General features: G+C 38.1%; 1 protein-coding gene across 1 annotated transcript in view; it reads right to left on the minus strand.

Moving 5' to 3' along the window:
- Nucleotides 1–3,830: 3,830 nt before the first annotated feature.
- TSPAN7 (tetraspanin 7) overlaps nt 3,831–20,543 on the minus strand; it is an 89,031-nt gene continuing 72,318 nt past the window's right edge. Inside the window, exons 3-8 of the mRNA XM_080653331.1 lie at nt 17,285–17,359; nt 16,264–16,359; nt 14,752–14,907; nt 10,393–10,476; nt 5,026–5,101; nt 3,831–4,756 (exon numbers count right to left, since the gene is read on the minus strand). Coding sequence (XP_080509457.1) covers nt 5,033–5,101; nt 10,393–10,476; nt 14,752–14,907; nt 16,264–16,359; nt 17,285–17,359 — 480 coding nt within the window. The 3' untranslated portion in view covers nt 3,831–4,756; nt 5,026–5,032. The remainder of the gene's footprint in view (nt 4,757–5,025; nt 5,102–10,392; nt 10,477–14,751; nt 14,908–16,263; nt 16,360–17,284; nt 17,360–20,543) is intronic.

Raw genomic sequence — 20,543 nt, forward strand, 5'->3', positions numbered from 1 at the left:
AACAAGCCATGTGAAGGTAAGAAACTGTCTTACAAAAATTAAAAACACAAGAAAACAATCTGCTATGAATGATAGCAAACACAACATACAAGAGGATGAGCACACATGAACTTTCAATATTAGGATATTTGAAATAAAGGATAAAAATAGTTGAGGGTTTTTAGAGACAGGATGTGAAGTCAGTGGAAAAAGAGGCCACTGTAAAGAGCTTTTAAAAAAGAAAATAAAAATATAACTTATTGAATATTAAGCAAATTAGACAAATTGAAGAAGAGAACTGGAAGACAACTGAGGTTATCCTTGATGGTCTATAAGAAATAAAGACATGGAAAAAAGGAAAGACATACAAGATAGAATTAGAAAGTATCCATCATATATGGTAGAGGAGAATGAAAGGAAAAGAGAAAGTCTTAAAGGCAACTAGAGAGAAATGATAAATTACCCATAAATGAACAATTAGACTTATTATTAATAATAGTAAAAGAAATATTCACAACTACAAATCTAGAATTTTATTCCTAGTAAAACTATCATTCAAGAAAAAAGATGAGCCCTAGCTGGTTTGGCTCAGTGGATAGAGTGTTGGCCTGCGAACTGAAGGGTCCTGGGTTAGATTCCAGTCAAGGGCACGTGCCTGGGTTGTGGGCTCGATCCCCAGTAGGGGGCAAGCAGGAGGCAGCCGATCAATGATTCTCATCATTGATGTTTCTATCTCTCCCTCTCCCTTCCTCTCTGAAATCAATAAAAATCTATTTAAAAAAAGAAAGAAAGGAAAAAAGATGAGGGTGAGGGCATGAGCGGGGGGTTGGGGTGGCAAGGGGGGTTAAGGACACATATGTAATATCTTAATCAATAAATTTTTTTAAAAAATAAAAAAAGATGTCATGATTTTTCAGACAAAAATTTAGATTATTTACCACGTATAGACCCCTTGATGAAATAACAAATTAAAAAAGTTACTTCAATAAAAACAAAATTAAACCCAAAAGTATTAAGATGCAAGTTGCAATGGTTAAAACAAAACAAATAATAACAACAAAACAATTATGTCCACATGTAGAAAAGTTTAAATAAACTCTACAAACACTAACAGTGATAATTCATTTGGGGAGACAGTAGAAATAAAATGTCAGGCAAGAAAATATAGAAGTTAAGTGAGATGACTGGGATGAAAACATTCCAAGGTCTTTGTGTTATTTTGGAGGAGGATGAACATTCTAATTAATTACATTTCGAGAATGTATGTTAAGAAATTAAGGTTAACCACTAAAAGAATAAACATACAACATATAATTTCCAAGAGAATGTAGGGCAGAAGAAAAACATGAAATTAATAGTAGACAGAAAAAAAATAATGTGGTAGGAGTAAAACAAAATACATCAGTAATAACAATGCATAACTGGACCAAATTTTTCAGTTATGACTTTCTCAGATTTAGTTGAAAAAGAAAACAAAATACAGTTATATGCTGCTTAAGAGACATCTTAAATATTACACAGAAAGGTTAAACACAATGATATAGAACAAAAACCTTGGCAAATACAGGGGTGGGCAAAAGTAGGTTAATAATAAAGTAATAAATAATGCAATAATTAATAATACAAGAATAAACTTTGTGTTTCGTGTACACACAACTGTAAATCTTTTTCCCACCCCTATATTTATCAAAACTAATTATAACAATTGTAATATCAGACAAAATAAAGTTTAAAAGACAAAACATAATTAGAGATAGAGTATAAGTGCATAATGATATCAGAAATAATTCATCAATGAGAAATAATCTTGAACTTGTATGTTCCTAAAATATAACTTAAAAATATATTAAGCAAATTTAAGAAAATCCACACTCACATTGGGGGATTGTAATAATTCATTCTCAGAACCTGGTAGGTCAAACAGACAAAATACTCATAAGAACACAGTTATCAATTTGAATAATTTTTGTAAGATTTACTATTTGGATATATTTGCAAGCTTGGTCTAACCTCACACCTATAATTAAAGAAGACACATACTTTTTAAGCACATACAGAACAAACACTGCCCACATACTAGGGCACAAAGCAAGCCTCACCAAATAAAAAAAATCTTTATCTTACAAACTAAATTTAAAAATAAAAAGGACAGTCTCAAATTCTATACATTTGAAAACTTTAAAAAACAATTTGTAATTTACCATTCCATGCATGAATCCTAATGGAAATTGCAAAATATTAGAACTGAATGACAATAAAAACTGTAAATCAAAACTGAAATGCAAAATAGACAAATTTCTGGAATGATTAAAAATGAAAGAAAAAAAATATTAGGAATGCAAAAGGTAACAAATTTAGATGCTATTAAGATTTCAAAAATAAGACATTATTATAACAACTTCATAAATTGAAGAAATGGGCAATGTTCTAGAAAATAACTGATCTAAAATGTTGGACATATATAGAAATTACTAGGACAGTTAGGACTGGAGTCAGCAGGAAGAATATCACAGAAGAGATGGTCTTTGAAGATGGGAGGCATTGGGAGAGGCATACCAAACAGGAAAAATCAGAGGAAAAGCATGAGGTAGAAATAAACATGCATTAAGCAGAGATAATCTCAAGTAAATGAGATAGAAGTAGGGCACGAGGTGAAAACAGAAAGGGGGACTCAGATTCTAGTACAGAGGTACCTTACACTGCCTATACATTAAAATCACCTGGGAAGCTTTAAAAAAAACTCAATGGCCAGGCCAAACCCCAAGAAATCAATCTCTGGGGTAGTCTATGATTATAATTTCAGATATCTTTCAACTTAAGTTTTGTCAGAGGCTTTTAACACTAACAATTAAATGTGTGCAAATAATAAAAATAAAATAGCATAAACAGTAAGAATAAAATACTATAAACAATAAAAATAAAATAGTATACTAATGAATGCATAGTTTACAAAAGGGTGAACCACATGAGTGGGGGTATTTAGGATTTTACAGAAAAGCCTCATTTCAATATATAATAAAGTAGAAATTTTAAAATGGACTTGGAAAAGTTTTGAACAACATGTTTTCTTAGAAGATATCTCCTTAATTCATGAAAAATATTGACATTTTGAAAAGGGAATATCTGAAGGTGTGGGACAGTGCCCTTTGTAAGCCTTTTAGGGTTTATCCCATGCAAAGTTCAGGCTAATAAATGCACATACCTATATTGGAATCTCCATACTAATTACAGGTTGTTCTACAGAGAAGGGGGGCACTTTTTAGATCCACTTATTTGGAAAACAGATCAATATATGTTTTACTAGCTTTTTAAAAGAATGATTCATTAAGAAGGAAAAATAGATCATAGATAATACATATTGTACCTATTGCTAAAATGCATTTTCAATCAAGTGTAAGGATTTCATACTTCAATGCAAACTGTGTATTGGGAGCACTAAATGGTGTTGTGTGATGTCATCTCTTCCTTGGATTAAGTGCATTCAATCCAGAGATGAAAGTGTAATATGTACTGTGCTCATTAGAATACATGCTCATTAGAAACAATGAACGAAAGAATAAATGCTCATTTCCTTTTCCTAAACAAAGATATTCAGACTTTTAAAACCTCTGCTGAAAGTTCTATTTTTGTAGTCAACAATTTATTCTGTTCATGATAAATGATGTAAATTTCTAAAATTCCCATTTAAAAAAATCTAACTCTTCAACATTTACACTGCCTGATGCTATTTTGGTGTGGGTAAGATTGATGGAAGCATTTATGGAGGGGTGTGTCAGCCTGTAACATGATGGAATAGAAATATGTGTTTAAAATTTCTGTAATAACCAAAGAACGAAACCAGAACACAGTAATTTGTAGTGACTCTATTTATTAATACATGTATCACAAATGTTCACAATATCAATGCATTCTTGTTGGCATGCTAGAGGCATTATTTTTAAAGATCTTTTAAAAATATTTTGACATTTGTTCCCCCTTCACACTCATTTTTTAATTGATTTGATGATGTCCTCAATGTCTGTAATATCAATGCAAAGGTAAAGTACAGAAAGAAGTAAAATAACACAATAGCAATTAATTGGAGAAAAACAGAAGTAATATTTCCTTCATGTGAAGCAACAATTCAGGTTTTTAATACAGGTTTCAAGTGAGAGCTATAGGTGCACTAAACTGTCTATACATACTAATGAGCGAGGAGACCACCTAATGCTCAACAATTTCCTTCATGCCTTTTCCACCTCATAAACAATTACTGATGTATCTCTTTACATGTTCTAGGCAGCCTGGAGAAAGTAAGAACGAGCCTTAGTAAAGGGATAACCAAACTATAGGAAATTAAGCCAAAAGAACAGATAGCTGTTTATCTATATCAAGGGGTGTGACATTTATCAATCTTAATGAAGAGTTAACAGGAGCCTCCCAAAAACATGCAGGGCCCAGGCGGCCAGTGATGGAGTGATAACCAGTCACCTATGGTGAGTTGCAGTTAGACCAAGTACAGATGGAGGAGCCTTGGGTAGGCTCCACTAGGACTGGATGCAGGGAATCTGGCTATACTCTGGCACAACAGGGCTTCACAAAATGGAACACTACACATGGTTTAGGTTGAAAGGCAGGGTAGAGACTGTGTGGGAGTATCAGTTGCACACGGGGTACAAAGTTAGGGGAATAGGTCAAGTGTAATATGTACTGTGCTCTAACATTCTCTAGAAGTCTTTCAAGGATTGCTGCAGTTCCTTTATTAATTCGGGTCTCTTATTCCGTCGTTCTTGAAAGACTACGAGAGAGATTAAAACATGTGAGTGACTCACCATTAATAAGGATTTAAAATAAGGTAACAATCTGAAAAGAGTATTGATACATTTTCCACAATAGTGGTGATCACATCTCCTTCCTAGCAGCACCACAGAAATGAGGTTTTGTCAGATGGACCAGTGCCACCAAGATCAGGTACTTAAGTGGCTGGATAGTACCCTTGTGCTTTGAAAGGTAGTATGTGCTCCAAAGGGAGAAACCCGAAATTAAACACTCCCCACTGCCACTCACCTTCTCCTTACACCATCTCATATTGGTTGGCCGTGATGAACCGGGAAAGACAGCAGGCCAGCAGCATGCCAATCAGCTATTGCCAGGAGGAAAAATGAGAATAGGAATCTTAAGCCACTGAACTACACCATGCTTTGACATCCCCCCAAATATATTTTAGACAACTGAGTGCTTTTGTACATGAATGGGGAAAGGGCACTAGAGAAAATGATCAAACCTGATTTCATCTGTGGGATCTAAGACTTAGACTGTCTAATTGCTGATAGAGGATAACTAGAGGTTCTTGAACTGGCCACAGGTTCTAGTTCACTCTGGCCATTTAAAAGCAACTTTTGAGTCCCAGCCGGTTTGGCTCAGTGGATAGAGCGTAAGCCTGCAGACTGAAGGGTCCCAGGTTCGATTCCAGTCAAGGGCACATGCCTGGGTTGCAGGCTCAATCCCCAATAGGGGCATGCAGGAGACAGCTGATTAATGATTCTCTCTCATCATTGACGTTTTTATCACTTTCTCCCTCTCCCCTCCTCTCTAAAATCAATAAAAATAATTTTAAAATAAATAAAAACAACTTCTGACACATAAGTAGTATTAAAATGTGTTTTAGGTTATAAGAGTAATGAAAAAATTAAGTACCACAGAATTAGTGAGAGATATCTTTTAATGCCCCAATTAAATTCAAAACCATAAGCACATGTATTGGAAGATATTTCAACAAAGTATGATACCCCAGCCATACCCAGCTGACCAAATAATAGTTCTTCCCTCGAGACAATGAGATGCTATTCTTGACCAGATGAGTTTGCCAGTGAAGAAGTAATAAAGTCATGGCTTGTTAGAGGCTGGGGGATTGGGGTGAAAGAGAAAGAGGAAAGGGGGGCTTTAATTTCTCTTTGTCTCTCAACCATGTAGATATCTTAGGCATAAATGAGTCCATCTACATCTAAGGGCCACCTGAATAAGCAATATCAGCGTATCTCTGCCTCCTCAGAGGACCTCAATCATCTACCTGTGTTTGTGCCTTGACTTAAACTGTAGCATAGATAGATCTGATAAAAGCTGTTGTGACACTATGAAGACATCCTTAAGCACATCTGTTCAGCTCGCTGGAAACCAAAATTCTCTTTCTTGACTCTGGAGGATTAGCATGCTTTACACAGGAGCCCAAATGTACACTTGAATTTAGAGGGTGCAGCTTCTCTTAGCCAAATTGAGTCCCTTCTCCTTAAGCAATTTGCCATATTTTATTGGATCAGAGTTGGGAATGACCTTTAGAGAAAATTGGGAACAGTGTCGCTCCAAGTGTGGCCTCAAGACCAGCAGCATCAACATCACCTAGGGCCATGTTAGAAATGCTAATTCTCGGGCCCCACTCCAGGCCTACTGAATCAGACACTTGTAAGGCCTAGCAATTTGGTGTCTTAACAAACATTGCAGGTGAGAGAACTAGTCATTTAGTCCATTTAGTCACCCTTATTTTAAAGGTGTAACACCTGCGGCCAAACTGGGTCCCATTCTTGGTCAGGGCAACACCTGAACTATGTTCTCCTGAAGAGTTTGTTACGCTGAAAACTCCTCAGGACAGAGACCTCAGAGTTACCATTCACCCTGCCTGTGGCTGGTGAAATGCCTAATATAGTTTAGGCAGTTATAGTTCAGCTTATTTATATTTGATTGACTAAGACTTTGTACTTAGTACCCATCTAATTTTTTGAAATAACATTTTATTTTATTTTTACTACTATCTGCCTTGTCAGTATGTATTCTATTTTCTTTTGAGTTGTTAAACCCTCAGGGAGGTCCTACTGCTTCAACAACTGAGAAACCAGAGAATAGGAAGAGAGGCTAAGAGAGTTGTAGGGGCTGTCAGCAAAGACAAGAGATGTCAAAGGCAACAGGGCAAGGGTGTCTTCCTCTGCCATCACAGAGTTGTAAAGGCAACTTTCTTAACAAGAAAGTGACAAGCAATAGATAAAAAATTTAGATCCCTGTAATGCCTGTGGAGATTTTATTTTAATTACTTAACTGGAAAACTAAGTAAAACTTCCATGACTTTAGGAAAGTGCCAAGGAATCTGGCTAGAAATGAAATGGTATAAATGTTGTTAGGGACCATCTGAGGCCCTGAAAATACTAAGGGCATGAGTAAATAGTTCTGTTAGCCTTTTTGGGGCCATGTCTTATCAAGGCTATCAATAGCTTTGTCTTGCCTTCTACATAGAAAAGGTAAACAAGTCCCAGAACAAAATTCCCAGCCAATAATGAATCATCCCAGAAGCCTGTGAGCTCTGGGGGAGGTTCTACAGTGGTGAAGGTCAGGGGATGGATGGGTAGGAGGAGGATATATTTTTTTGATGAGTACCTTTTTTCTTCCAATTCCACCGATTCAAACACTTTCATTATAAAAGCACAGAATAAGTTCCCTTTAGGTGCTATCTGAGGCAAGAACAAGGGTGAACTTTGGCCTAAATGCTTAATAGAGCAGACCAGGTGCGGAGGTCAGAATTGTAAACCTGGATCTATAGTAGATGCCCAATCTCAAGCAAGCCATTCAAACCCTATCAAAACACACTCAACCTCTTGCTATAAATATAAATAGGGTAGCAGGACCTGCATATCAATTCCAGGCAAATGGGCTTTTCCTTGAGAGGGCAAAGGCAGTAGGAGAGAAGTATAAAAGGCCTGCTTTAAATTAGTTAACAGGGCCAGAGTTCTTGCACATTCTATTAAAAGACTACTCAGCTTAGTTTTCTTTTTACTTTATACCATCTTTAATTTCTGAGACAACAGGTGTACAAATCCAGTTTGTTCCAATAGATGATAACATGGAGGTCACAAGAGCAGGTGAGGAAAAGAAGGAGGAGGAGGAGGGCAGTGAGGAAATGTGAAAAGATAGAGTTCTGTTCTTTATCTATATACTTTGGTCTGTCTGCAGCCTCTACTCAGTAGAGCTCACTTTATTATACTAAAGCTACTAGTAAGAGATAAGCTAACATTTGCTAAATTTCACTGTGACATGTGTCCTACAATTTTTGAACATGTGTGGCTAAAGGTTTGGTTCTAGGTCACTGACCAGAATCAGTACGGCTGGTAGTGGCCACCATTGTTCCAGAGAGGGATCTACTGGCATCTGGAATTCCACTTCAGCTTACAGGAACTCTGAGGCTGCTGGAACCATTAAAAGCTGCAGTTTCTAGCACATCTGGCTAATAAAAGACAGCCATGGCTATTCCTCTCCCTGCTGCAAGCTGAGCATAACAAGACTCAGGTCTCTTCACCACTGCATCTACCTTGCCATGTGAGTGATTGGTACTGACTTTGCAAAGTCACTGGGCTTTGTGTTTTTTGTTCTCTTATCCCAACAACTATGTGATACCTCATGAGACCTAAACTCTCTACAGAGAGTTTCTGTTTGGGGGTTCCTTGGAGCCAAATCCCCTCTCTTGCTGCCTCATAGGGCCACAGAGAAAACTCAGCAATTCCACATAAGGGATTTCTTCAAGGTAGCACAGAGAGATTAATGCTCAGCAGGCCAGATAACCACTTGTCTAAGCACAAATCAAGTTCTTTATGACTTGGGTCACCTCACTAATGAAAATAGGGTTGTCACTTCACTCCCTTATGGCCACATGTGTATATTCTTGGATGATGTTTCATACATGAGATTCTAGGCTCTTTGAGGCTCTCTTCTCCCCATGCAGACTACTGGCATCATGTCCCTTTATGGTTCTAGGATAGCCATTAGTGGGGACTTCAGCATATTCTTACCTCCAAAGGGACAGTTCTCCTCAAATGCCCAGAAAAAGTCTGTCCTGTAGGTGGGTATGAACCTGTTGCTGCACATATATGTGGAAAGTAAACTGTATGTGCAAGCTGTCAAGTGCATCTTGTTCATCTGCATCAAACACATGGTTTGGGATCCTCTAAAATGCCCCTTTGGCCATTACAGATATGTTACTGAGATGTTATTACTGAAATATGATAGCAACCAGAAGAAAGTTCAGGGCAACAATTTCCTCTGAAATGTCTCTGGAGACTGAGTTAATTGGCCCTGTTTGTGACAACACTCTGGTTTGTCTCTGTGTGAGTGTATTGAGATTTAAATCACTTCACGAGTTTTAAAAAGCAAACCAATGGTCAATGAATTTTGGAACTGTCACAAGAATGACATACTCCTATTGGCTGAGCCCACATGCTCTTGTGAAATGAAACGTCACGCAGGTTTTTTGAACCTGCTTGGAACAAAACTTTTTGACTTATCTAAGGCAAAGCCATCTATTTTCAAAAACTATCAGGCTAATGTTCAATTCCTAGATCTGACAGTCACATAAATATGTTCATCTCATGATAACTTATTAAACTGTATACTTTTAAGTTATGCACTTTTCTGCATATGTCATATTGTAATAAAAAGTTTTAGACTTGAATAAGATCAAAGTGCATCTGTTCTTAGCAGGAAGGAAAAGTACAGAGGGGTGGGGAGAAAGTAATTACAGTCTGAGAGAGCCAATACAGAATTCAGGCAGGTGAAATTAGAGCTGTGGACACATTACTGAGATAACAATAATTAGGCTTTGTTGGAAAAACGATCTGTTGGTCTGAAAAAATTCTAAGTAAAACATAAAGGTTTTATTTAAGTATATATGCCAATCCTTCTACTCATAGTAATATTATAGCAACAGTATATTATTCAGCCAGGAGATCAGAAGCGTGTGGGACAGTATACTGCCTGGTGGTGATGGACAAAATTTTAGATTTAGCTTAATCTTGTTCCATCTTTAGTTTGCATAATTACCTCTCGCACTGTTTTTAGAGGCTGGGTAGAGATAAAGGAAAATAAAATGTAATATACAGAAATTTGGTTTCCTCTTTAGAAATAATAGTCAAACCTAGAGATTAAAATAATAATCACAAAATGAAGTTGGCTAAATTTAGGTTTTTTTTTTTAAAGGGAGAGACCTCATGCATAATCTATAGGAATTAAGAACAGAAAAGTGATAGGTCAAGCAGGAAAAAAAGGCTTCCCTCCAATCCAGATCAGCCATTTGATGTTTGGAGTTGTTTATGCTCCAATTAAGCCAGCATTTTGTTCAGTTAACCTCCATTTGACCTATAGAAGAAGCAAGTTGTTTTTCTGGAGCTAGTCATTAATTGAACTGTAACCAATATTCCCTTGATGGCAAAACTTCATTTAAGTTGAAAAAGGAAAATCAATAAACAGATGACCTAAGGACTAATGAGCATGGAGCTCTGACCCCATCTATCAGCCTTTCCCAAGACACAGTGAGGCAGGCAGAGTCTGGAGACCAGGGAGGGAAAGGAGAGCAGGAGACAGGGAAAAGGCTTGACTGGATCACACAATTATGTAGGCTACCTGGGAGAATGCAATTCCAAAAGCCACTCCAGCAATGATTCCCATGTTAGTCTCCATGAAACTGGTCACCAGATCGTAACAACCCTGGAAACAGAGAGAGACCGTCTCAGAGGCATGTTTTATCCAGGCCAGACTGGACTGTGTTAACGTTTTTAATTCACCCTAGGAACTTACCAGCATTCTTTTTACACTTAAAAAATAATGAAAAATTTCAAACATACAAAAATATATACAGAGTAGTACAATGAGCCCCCAAGTGAACCTTTCTCTAACATCACAATTAAAATATGACTAATCTTGTTTCATTTAAATCTCTCATCCCTTGGCTGAGTTATTTTAAAGTAAATCCAATATATATATATATATATATATATATATATATATATTCACACACACATATATATATAATATGTTGATCCTTGAACAACACAGTGGTTGGGATGCCAACCCCTGCATAAAAATCCATATATAACTTTGACTCCCCCAAAACTTAAATTGATCTTCAGTATTCTCAGGGGTTTTGGTTCCAAAAATCCCTGCAGACACCACAATCCGAGGGTGCTCAAGTCCCCTATATAAAATGGCTTAGATCAATGCATACAATTGGCCCTCTGTATCCACGGACTCCCAACCATGGTTGAAAATAGTACATGAATTTATTGGGGGGGAAAATCAGTGTATATGCAGACCCGCACAATTAGTTAAACCCCTGTTGTTCAAGGGTTAACTATATATTCACTGGCAAATATCTCAGTAGTAGAATTAAATTTAGCAATGAATCTGTAAGACCTATGAAGCAAACACTATAGAGACACAAAAGTAAACTTGAACAGATGAAAAGGCATTTCACATCCTTGAACAGGAAGACTCTGAATCATAATCATAGTTAATAGAATTTTAACAACAAATGGAAAAATCTTGGATAAAGTGAAATCATTTGGTCAGAGAGAGGTGAGTGAATGCCTGCCAACTTTACGGCATTTTAGGATACTTCCTAAAGAGACTATTATATTTGTTTTTTAAAAAAATGGGGAAAACCTAAGTTCTAGAGTCTTTCCTACAAATTTACTATATGCCCTTGAACAAGTCACTTTTCCTTTCTGATGTCAACATCCTTACCCATAAAATGAAGGGAATTTTCCTTGAACATACTGGATTACATTTTATCGATCTAATACAGATAGGAGATACCAAATGTACATCACCCATAATGCAGAGGCAAAAACTCACTCTTCCTGTTAAAAACCTCACAGGTCAAACAACAGGGAGGGAAAAAGGAGGGAGAGAGAAAGGAGGGAGAGAGAGGGAGAGAGAATGAAAAAATGAGAATGAATTTATATGTATATCCATTTGAAACTGAGCCAAATCAACCTAGACTTCTGACATATTCAGCTTTTTGGAAGACTTGGTCATTTTCTAGTTTTCTGTAAAAGAGCTTCAATTGGGATGTATAAAGTCTATGAAAAATCAAGACATTAATTTTATAACAGAGTAAAAGGGACTCTTATTTATCAAGAAAGACACACTAAATTGTCATAACCTGTAAAAAAAAAAAAAAAAAGAACAGTGTCTCCCATTTTTAAATTCAAGATTTAACCATTTAACATTTTTCATAGCCTGTAAAAATTCTGCCAAGGCTGAGTCTTCTAATAAGTGATATTTTATGTATTCACAGTCTGTTTGCAGAGAAAACAATGCATTAACTTAGCAGCAGTGTTTGACACATGTTTTTAATGCAATGGACAAACTATACTCCTTAGTTACCTGACATAAATTTGAAGGCCAGGGCAGGGGTGGGAAAGGAAATACATTATTGCCATGGAGAGTTTTGAAATTTGATTCTCTCTTTATAGTAGAGGCTTGCTTGCTAATTTCATTTTTACTAGTGAAACCATATAATCACACTATTTTTCAAAAGACAGTGACAGAGCAGTTTTGGAGAGGAAGAATTCAAAATGAGAAGGGTGGTGAATATTCTAACCATTTCCCAAATGATAGTAGCTAACACAGTGTTTTGCTATGCTGGCCATTATTATTGTGGCTTCTCCCCACAGCGATGGTCAATGATCTGGTAGAGGAATGAAATTCACATCAGCACTGGTACTAGGTCGGCTCAAAATATGGAAACACAAACCCAATTAAAAAAAAAAAAACTAGAGAGAAGTGAGGTGGGTTATTATTTTACTCTGCAAAATAATTTGGCAAAGATTTTTCTGGCTGATCCCATACATAGAGAGGTCACCAGTTTGATTCCTGGTCAGGGCACATGCCTGGGTTGCAGCCTTTACCCCCAGCAGGGTGTGTGCAGGAGGCAGCTGATCAACGTTTCTCTCTGTCTCTTTCCTTCCCCCTTCCTCTCTCTAAAATCAACAAAAACATATTTTTAAAATATATAAAGGAATTCCTATGGAGGAGGAACTCAGCCAATACTTTTGGCCAACTGAACCTGCAGACATGCCATGATCCTGCTAACAGAACCAAAATAAAATCTGTCTCCAAAACAAAGCAATTAATATAACTGTTCTCAGCTCCTTCCTGTTCTCTCACAGTTATTTGTACAAGGTAGATTTCTCAGGGTGTCAGATAAGAGCTAGAGTCATCATTATGTGATCCTTCCTATGAGGACTGGCTGGGTCATTTTTAATGGAAGCCACAATGTGGTAGAGTGGAAGAAAAACTTCATCGTTGTCATAACATTTACTATATTACAGGTAATAGTTAATATTACAGTTAACATTTACCGTGTCCTTATTCTGTGCCAGGCACCATGCTTTAGATACTTTATCTTCTTCAATCTTCCTATCAATCCTAAGGGGCAGGAACTATTATTATCCCCATTTTACAGATGAGAAACAAGACTGAGAAAGGTTAAGTAACTTATTAACATTGCATGACCAGCAAGTGGCTGAGCCAGAATTTAACCTGGAGTCTGACTCCAGACCCTATGATCTGGACTTCTAGACCCTCAACTTGCACAAAAGAAGAGGAAGTTTGGGTATAAAAAATACTTTTATCAAAGTTGAGGTTTCTGCTTCTACAAATGACTTCCTGAGGCTCTGGTACACCAATATCTCCCTGCCGCAAAGCTCTTCTTGCCTTTTATAAATCAGAGTAGCCACCTTGTGCTACGTAAGGTGGCATTTCATAAAATGGCAGCATACTGACATGTATGGGTGCTTGGTGGGGATGTCCATGAAAAAAGCAGAAGTTATCTTACTGATGAGAGGCAAATGGGTTTCAAACTTTAGGTTCATAAGAAAATTTCAGTAGGAACAGATGTCCTCTTATCCAAGACAAGAAGCTGTCAGTACTGAACATGTTACCTCCCCAATCCAATAGCAAAGTCATAAGCCCAGCATGACAAACCAAGCTTCTAGAATGGCAACAATGCCTTACAGTTTTTATGCAATAAATACCAACATTAAATGGGTAAAATACAGAAACCAATATCTTAACATTCTGATTCTCAGAAAATGCTATCTCCTATGAATCATTCAGTAGTTGGCCCAGATCACATAGAATTTTGAAGACCTTAAAAGAATAGAATTTTATCTAAGAAAAGAAAATTTACCTGATGGCCACATAACCACAAGTAAACTCAATAGTAGGGTTTTATTCTCCCTCTTGTTTACCAAACTATATTTTCTATCTGGCACTTCTCTAAACATTTAAGAATATATATGGCCTTCACATGCATTTGTACCTTATCTTTAACATAGTCTATGTAAACAGAATAAAGAACTGATATTCCTTTTCTGACTACTGAAATTTCATATTCCTCAATTCCACTACATATTAACTTTCAAATATCTTTTAGCCAGTTTTTTCCTCTCTAATTTCTTTTGGAGTCAGGATGTTGACAGTGAGTTGGATTAGAGTTGTTTATTTCTTTTCCTATGACAATGAACTCCCTAAAATAAAGGCCACCCTCCTAGCAGAAACAGATGCTGTCTGTCAACTCTACTCCCCCTTCCTGCTAAGGACTGACACCCAGCTGTAAATGATTTCGTGTTTAGTAGATATATTAAGCAGAAAAAAAACACTCAGAAAGAAGAAAGCCAGCATTCCCCGTCTGACATCAGCATCAGGTTTAACAGAAACCACTTGCTAAACCTTCCTAACCATGCCTGGTAGATTCTTGCTGGGAGAGGAATGCGGAGCTGAACTGAGTTACAGCTTTCTCCTTAGAAGTGGGCAGCCTCAAGTACCTCTTCCAGGCAATAAAGGACCACAAAGGCAGATTCTTGACTCCTTCCTAGACTACCATTTCTTACCTACTTGTCATAATCTCACAGAAACAAAAATGACCTCCCCAAACATTCACCACTGGTCCCAATAGGACTGAAAGGAAGCAAGTACCTTCTGGTAAACTTTGGTGGAGGCCACAGTCAGATTGTGCAGATCCTGGGGATTACAATCGGTGTCATTCATGCAGCAACTTGGGGGGATGCCATGCTCTTGGAAGTAGGGGCTGGTGCTCCAGTTGGTATAGTTCTGCACACCACAGCAGCTCAGCTGTTAACAGGGAAAGGAAAAGAATCAAAGTGTGGCAGATCAAAGACTGTGTGATCTCCTCACTCACCGCCCTGTAACTTTTAAAAGAGAAACATGGGCCAAGCCTCTGAGTCAACAGGCACAGCTTTGGTGAGTAAAGATGAGTTGAAGCTCCGCTAACAATTGTTCTCACTGGGAAGCCCATTTGAACTCAAAGAAGAAAGTTCTAAATGATGGGTCATGTTGGCGTTCTTATGACCTCCTTAAATCAAAGCAGTGGCCTGGTTATGCATCAAAATCACCTGTGTCAGCTGGGTGCTGTTAAAGGTATATAGATCAACTCAATCAGGACTGCTGATGGGGAAGCCAAGGCAAAAATGGTTTTAAAAAGCTCTTCAAAGGATCTATACTAATAAGTAAATAAATGTTCTTTTGGGGGGAGGGAAGATACACATAGAGGTAGAAAGAGAGTTGGTGTTGCTAAACTATAGCCCACCAGCTGCCTGGTTTCATAAATCAAGTTTTATTGGAACACAGCCAGGCCTCTTTGTTTACGTGTTAACTATGGTTGCTTTTGTGCTACAGAGGCAGAGTACTTGTGACAGAGACTGCATGGCCCTCAAAGCCTCAAATAGTCACTATTTGACCCTTCACAACTGCTGACATAGAGAATATTAAAGCAAATGGGGTAAAATATAATTAATTAGTGAATCTGGTTAAAAGGCATATTTTTGGATAAGTTTGAAATTTTATCAAATAAATTAACCCCAAAATTAAAATGCCTCTGAAATATATCAAAAATACCCTAATAACAAAAACTCCCCAGGTGATCCTCATGGGCATCAGGCTTTAGCACCAGCACCTGCCCTGCTGAGTGCCTGTAGGCATGACACTTCTATTTTCCTACTATCCTTTGTAAAGCACCAGGCTGTCTGGGCCATTCATATACCTGACAGACCCTCAGGTTCTTCTTGGTCCACTCTCTATCCCCAGTATGCTGCAAAAGCCTGTGAAGGTAGTTTACTCGAGTTCTTCACCCAGACTAAAGATAACCACTTCCAGAATGCCAACCTTTGGGAGCCAACTCTAAGAAAGGCTGTCATACACTCACTGCCTACCTCCTTTCCAAGGCTTCAGATTTTAAGGTCAAACTTGCTTTCATTGGGATCCTCACAATCCTTACTTAAAAAACAACAAACAGAGCCAGTGATGCTTCTTGACAGTAATTACCTGGATAACTGGACCCTGGACAAATACCCTAACCCTTGGAAATGGAATGTGATCAAAAGTTTGAGAACAGGAATCAGCAGCAGCACACAAGTCTAACGCCACACCTCACAGGCAGTTCCCAGCCCCAGCTCCTTCCCTGGAACTTACGCTGCGCTGCACATGGTCCACTGCCTGGCTCCTCTCATCATTGCCATTGTAATTCTGCATGGCATCCATGTAAGTCCTCAGGAAGGTATCCTTGATCTATGGAAGACCAGAAGGAATAGCTTTAGAAATATAAAATTTTACATATAAATTAAAAACAAAGAGCTGTAGGGGTTTGGGATCATGACTATCTTTTTTCCTTTTCCCTCACCACCAGGCATAACAGCAGGGCTCCTTATTACTGGGATGTAGATTTTACCCACAAGTGGCAGGGGTGGCCCAAAGGGGCTCTGGGGAGGAGAGAAGAGAGCACAGGCTGCTTTGGGGAAATCTAGCACTTTGCCTTTGGGACACAACTAGTTTGGCTTGCCTTCACAGTCTCTGAAATCGTTATATAGATAAACACTTATGCTTTGCTGACGTAGCTATCTTAAAAGGAGTATTTAATCTATATTGAAGGTCACTGCTTTAAAACAAGGTGGGGAATAATTTTATGTAATATATATATATAAAAGGTTAAGTGACCAACCATCTGTCCAAATGACTGACCAGCCAGTACATATGACACGTACTGGCAATTTAAAAATAAACATTGACTCGTACATGCACAATACATATACTAGTAAAGCTCTCGCTGGCACCAATCGCACATGTATGTTTCGATCTGTCACTGTCAATCATGAATTTGGTTGAACACTTCTATTATAGAGAAAGGGCGAATAGTGATATTAAAATATTTCTTCTAATTAATTTCCTTTCAATGTGCACAGATCCATGCACCGGGGCACTAGTAACTATATAAAGAAACAGAGTGAGGATCAAGAACTAAGTTTTTGAGTTTGGCTAAATTCCTGCATTTAGAAATTTATTGGCATTTCAGCCCATAATATGTGATATTTGGAAAATAGCAATACCACTGGAGATGCCAGCTAGCCTATATGTGCCCTATACACATTTCAAGAGGTTTCAAATTTCCTCCTCCCAAAGATTCTTTAACTAAGTGATCCACTTTGTATATACTCACCTCATGACGAAACACAAACCCTGAAATGCCAGCTACGAGCTCAGCCAGGAACACCAAGGACAGAAACATGGCATACTGAAAATCAAGTGGGCAGGAACAACGTCAAATATGTCAAGATTAAGAAGAGTGCTTCTTGTCAGGGAGAATTAGACAAACCCTCCTTTTTCCTAGACCAGTGGTCGGCAAACTCATTAGTCAACAGAGCCAAATATCAACAGTACAATGATTAAAATTTCTTTTGAGAGCCAAATTTTTTAAACTTAAACTTCTTCTAATGCCACTTCTTCAATATAGACTCGCCCAGGCTGTGGTATTTTGTGGAAGAGCCACACTCAAGGGGCCAAAGAGCCACATGTGGCTCGCGAGCCGCAGTTTGCCGACCACTGTCCTAGACAAAGCTTAGGAAAAGTTTAAAAATACTCTTCTCCAGATTTACCCACATGAACCTCAATATAGGAATATGTCTGTTTAATAGGAGGAAGCATTTTGGGACTAGTATCATGCCTGTCAGCTCAGGTTGACCAAGAGAAATCTAAAAGGGCTTTCTACAACTTAAGGTATCCATTATTTTTAATGTTAGAATCCTTGAGCTAGTCTAATGTCACACAAGTCTAACGCCACACCTCACAGGCAGTTCCCAGCCCCAACTCCTTCCCTGGAAGGTCACTCTGGAGGTCACAGGACACAGTTCCACACTGTCTGGGAGTCCTTCATACCACCTTCCTCTTTATGGTCATTTGGCATCTGCCTGCACCTTCATCTAGCATCTGCAAACCCAGCTCTACCCACCCACCCCTTGTAGATCATTTAGTTTTCAAACTGTTTCAACTGCTGGAAAGACTTCCTTTCTCTTGGCCACAGTCTGCCTACCTGTAACTTCCACTCACTGGTGTTGAATCTGCTTTCAGGAGATATAAGAACCAGCCCCCTCTTCTATACAACAGGCCCTTATATGGGTAAACACAGCCATGGCGCAACCCTGCTTTTTTCCATTCAGGCACACTACTCCAGTTTCCTTAAGTAAGTCTCATATGAAATGGCTTCAAAATCTCTCGCTTTGGAATTGTATCCCTCCCATACTTACAGAAAAATCAGAATGTGCACAGGTTGACCTCCCTTCCTTAATATGGTGGTCAGACTCAAATGCAGCATATACAACAATGGTCAATAGGCTACCTACCTACCTTTCTTGTTCTGCACAGTACGTGGAGTTAATAGCCTTTTTAAAAGCCATTATGCTACACTACTGACTAACAACGTTTGCAGGCACCTAAAACCCTTAGTGCTTCTTTCTCATTTCATGCTTCCTGTACTTTCCAAGTTGATTTTGTGAGTGTGCATGTGCATGCCTAATTTCAGGGATATTACATGGTAGTTACAAGACATTAACGGTTTCCATTTTTGTGACTTTGAAAAGCAGATGAAAGGAAAGAGAATTGATTCCTTTCCTACAAGGCATATGTCTTACAATATGCTTCTCATCTCAAACTATATAAAAGCCCTCAATATTTGGAATGGCCCTAGATGATGCTGTGGAATTTAGATAGACTGCACATGGCCATATGACTTACTTGTAAAGTGTACACATGTCCTGTAAAGTATAAATATATACACAGGATCATAAATTCGTTTTCTCAGCTAGTGGTACATATATTAAAAGGAGGAAGTACTGGCTTAAAATGCCAGTTTCATTTGAAATATTAACAAAAGTCTCTACACACTTAAAGTACAGCCACTAAAATATGAAGCACACAGCTATGAGTAGAATGCCCTATGTAAACAACTTCTCTCTTTTGACTTGGTACAAAATGCAATTAGAAGCATATTTTACTCTAGGGAGACTCTCACACCAGGCCTAGACTCCACCAGGATTCCTCCTAAGTTTGAGCCCTAGTCTTTCTGTGGTGAAACTCTTAGGAAAGAGGCAGCCTCTCTAGGCCCCATAAAGTAAAAATAGTTATTTTCAGTTGTTTTGCAATTAATGAGGTTAAATGAGGACTGTAAAATTCTAGACTGACACTTAATCAAGTTACTTCCTCTCTCATCAGCAAAGTCAGCAATATCCTGTCTTTCAGAATTTCCCTGCTACCAGAACCTTTCAGAGAATAGCTTCTTCTCCTTCACAAGGCCTTAGCCAAAGTCTATTCGGAAGAGCTTGTGCTAAATACAGATGTTAGGGTTCAAGTTTTCTCCAAATGAAAATACTATAGTAAAAACTATCCTGTCTCTGGAAAGAGACATTTATGGGTTCCAATACCAGCTTTCTGTACTGGTATATTAGCTATATGAACCTTGGCAGGTTATTTAACCTCAAAGACTTTATCCTGTAATGGAAATACAACCTATACTTCATTCAGAGATGGTGAGAAATAAATGTAGTATGCACACAGGATAGCATCTGGCAGGTAAAAGGAACAAAATGATAATTTTTTAAATGTAAAAAATAAAAACTTTTTGTACTTCCCAAGAGGCTCATCTGCTAACAAGTTCTCAAGTGTTAGGAGAAAATGGTAGCATGGTGTGGCACCGCCTTCAGAAGAGGCCAGAGATAACTATTCCATTGCTGTATCCTCTCTTATGCCCCCCATTCACTCATACTATTTGAGCTGGAAGAAACCTTGGTGATTTAGTCCAATACTATTCTTTCATAAATGAGGACAAATGTCCAAAGAGATTACATCCTTGCCACTAAACACATAGATAGTGTCAGAATCAGTCAAGTCTCATGACCAGGTCTCCTCCATTATTGTTTAGACAGATGAATATTTAGTAATCCTTCTTTACTATGCATTTGAAGTTAATTCTCCTCTTGCTGCCCTGGTGATTTATTTAACCATGCATCCAAAGTTGAGGACTACTATACTAAGACTGAAACAAATCCTAGTGCTTGTAAAAAATACAAGGAAAACTCAGGGTATTAGCATAGAGTAGCAGCTGAAAGCAGCAAAAGTGCCTCAATATGGCTTTGCTATGGTTTTGCCACCAACCCAAAAGAATCAGTGGTGGCCAGGGCATGTCTCCTGCATGGTCTGCAGAAGAGAAAGTGACCAAATCAACCATGGCTTCCATGAGGTTGTCAACAAAGACACTGACCTGTGCCACTTTGGAAGGTGGTTCCTTTAGAGTGAATTATCTTTACACCCACATCTATCACTACATGGTATTAAATGTTACTACAACCTAGAGCTAAATGAGGAAGCACAAACAACAAAGTACTGGTGGACACTTTGCTAATGAGTTCTCAAGTGTTACGAGATGC

Source organism: Plecotus auritus (assembly GCF_963455305.1).
Source record: "Plecotus auritus genome assembly, chromosome: X".
NCBI classification, from domain to species: Eukaryota; Metazoa; Chordata; class Mammalia; order Chiroptera; family Vespertilionidae; genus Plecotus; species Plecotus auritus.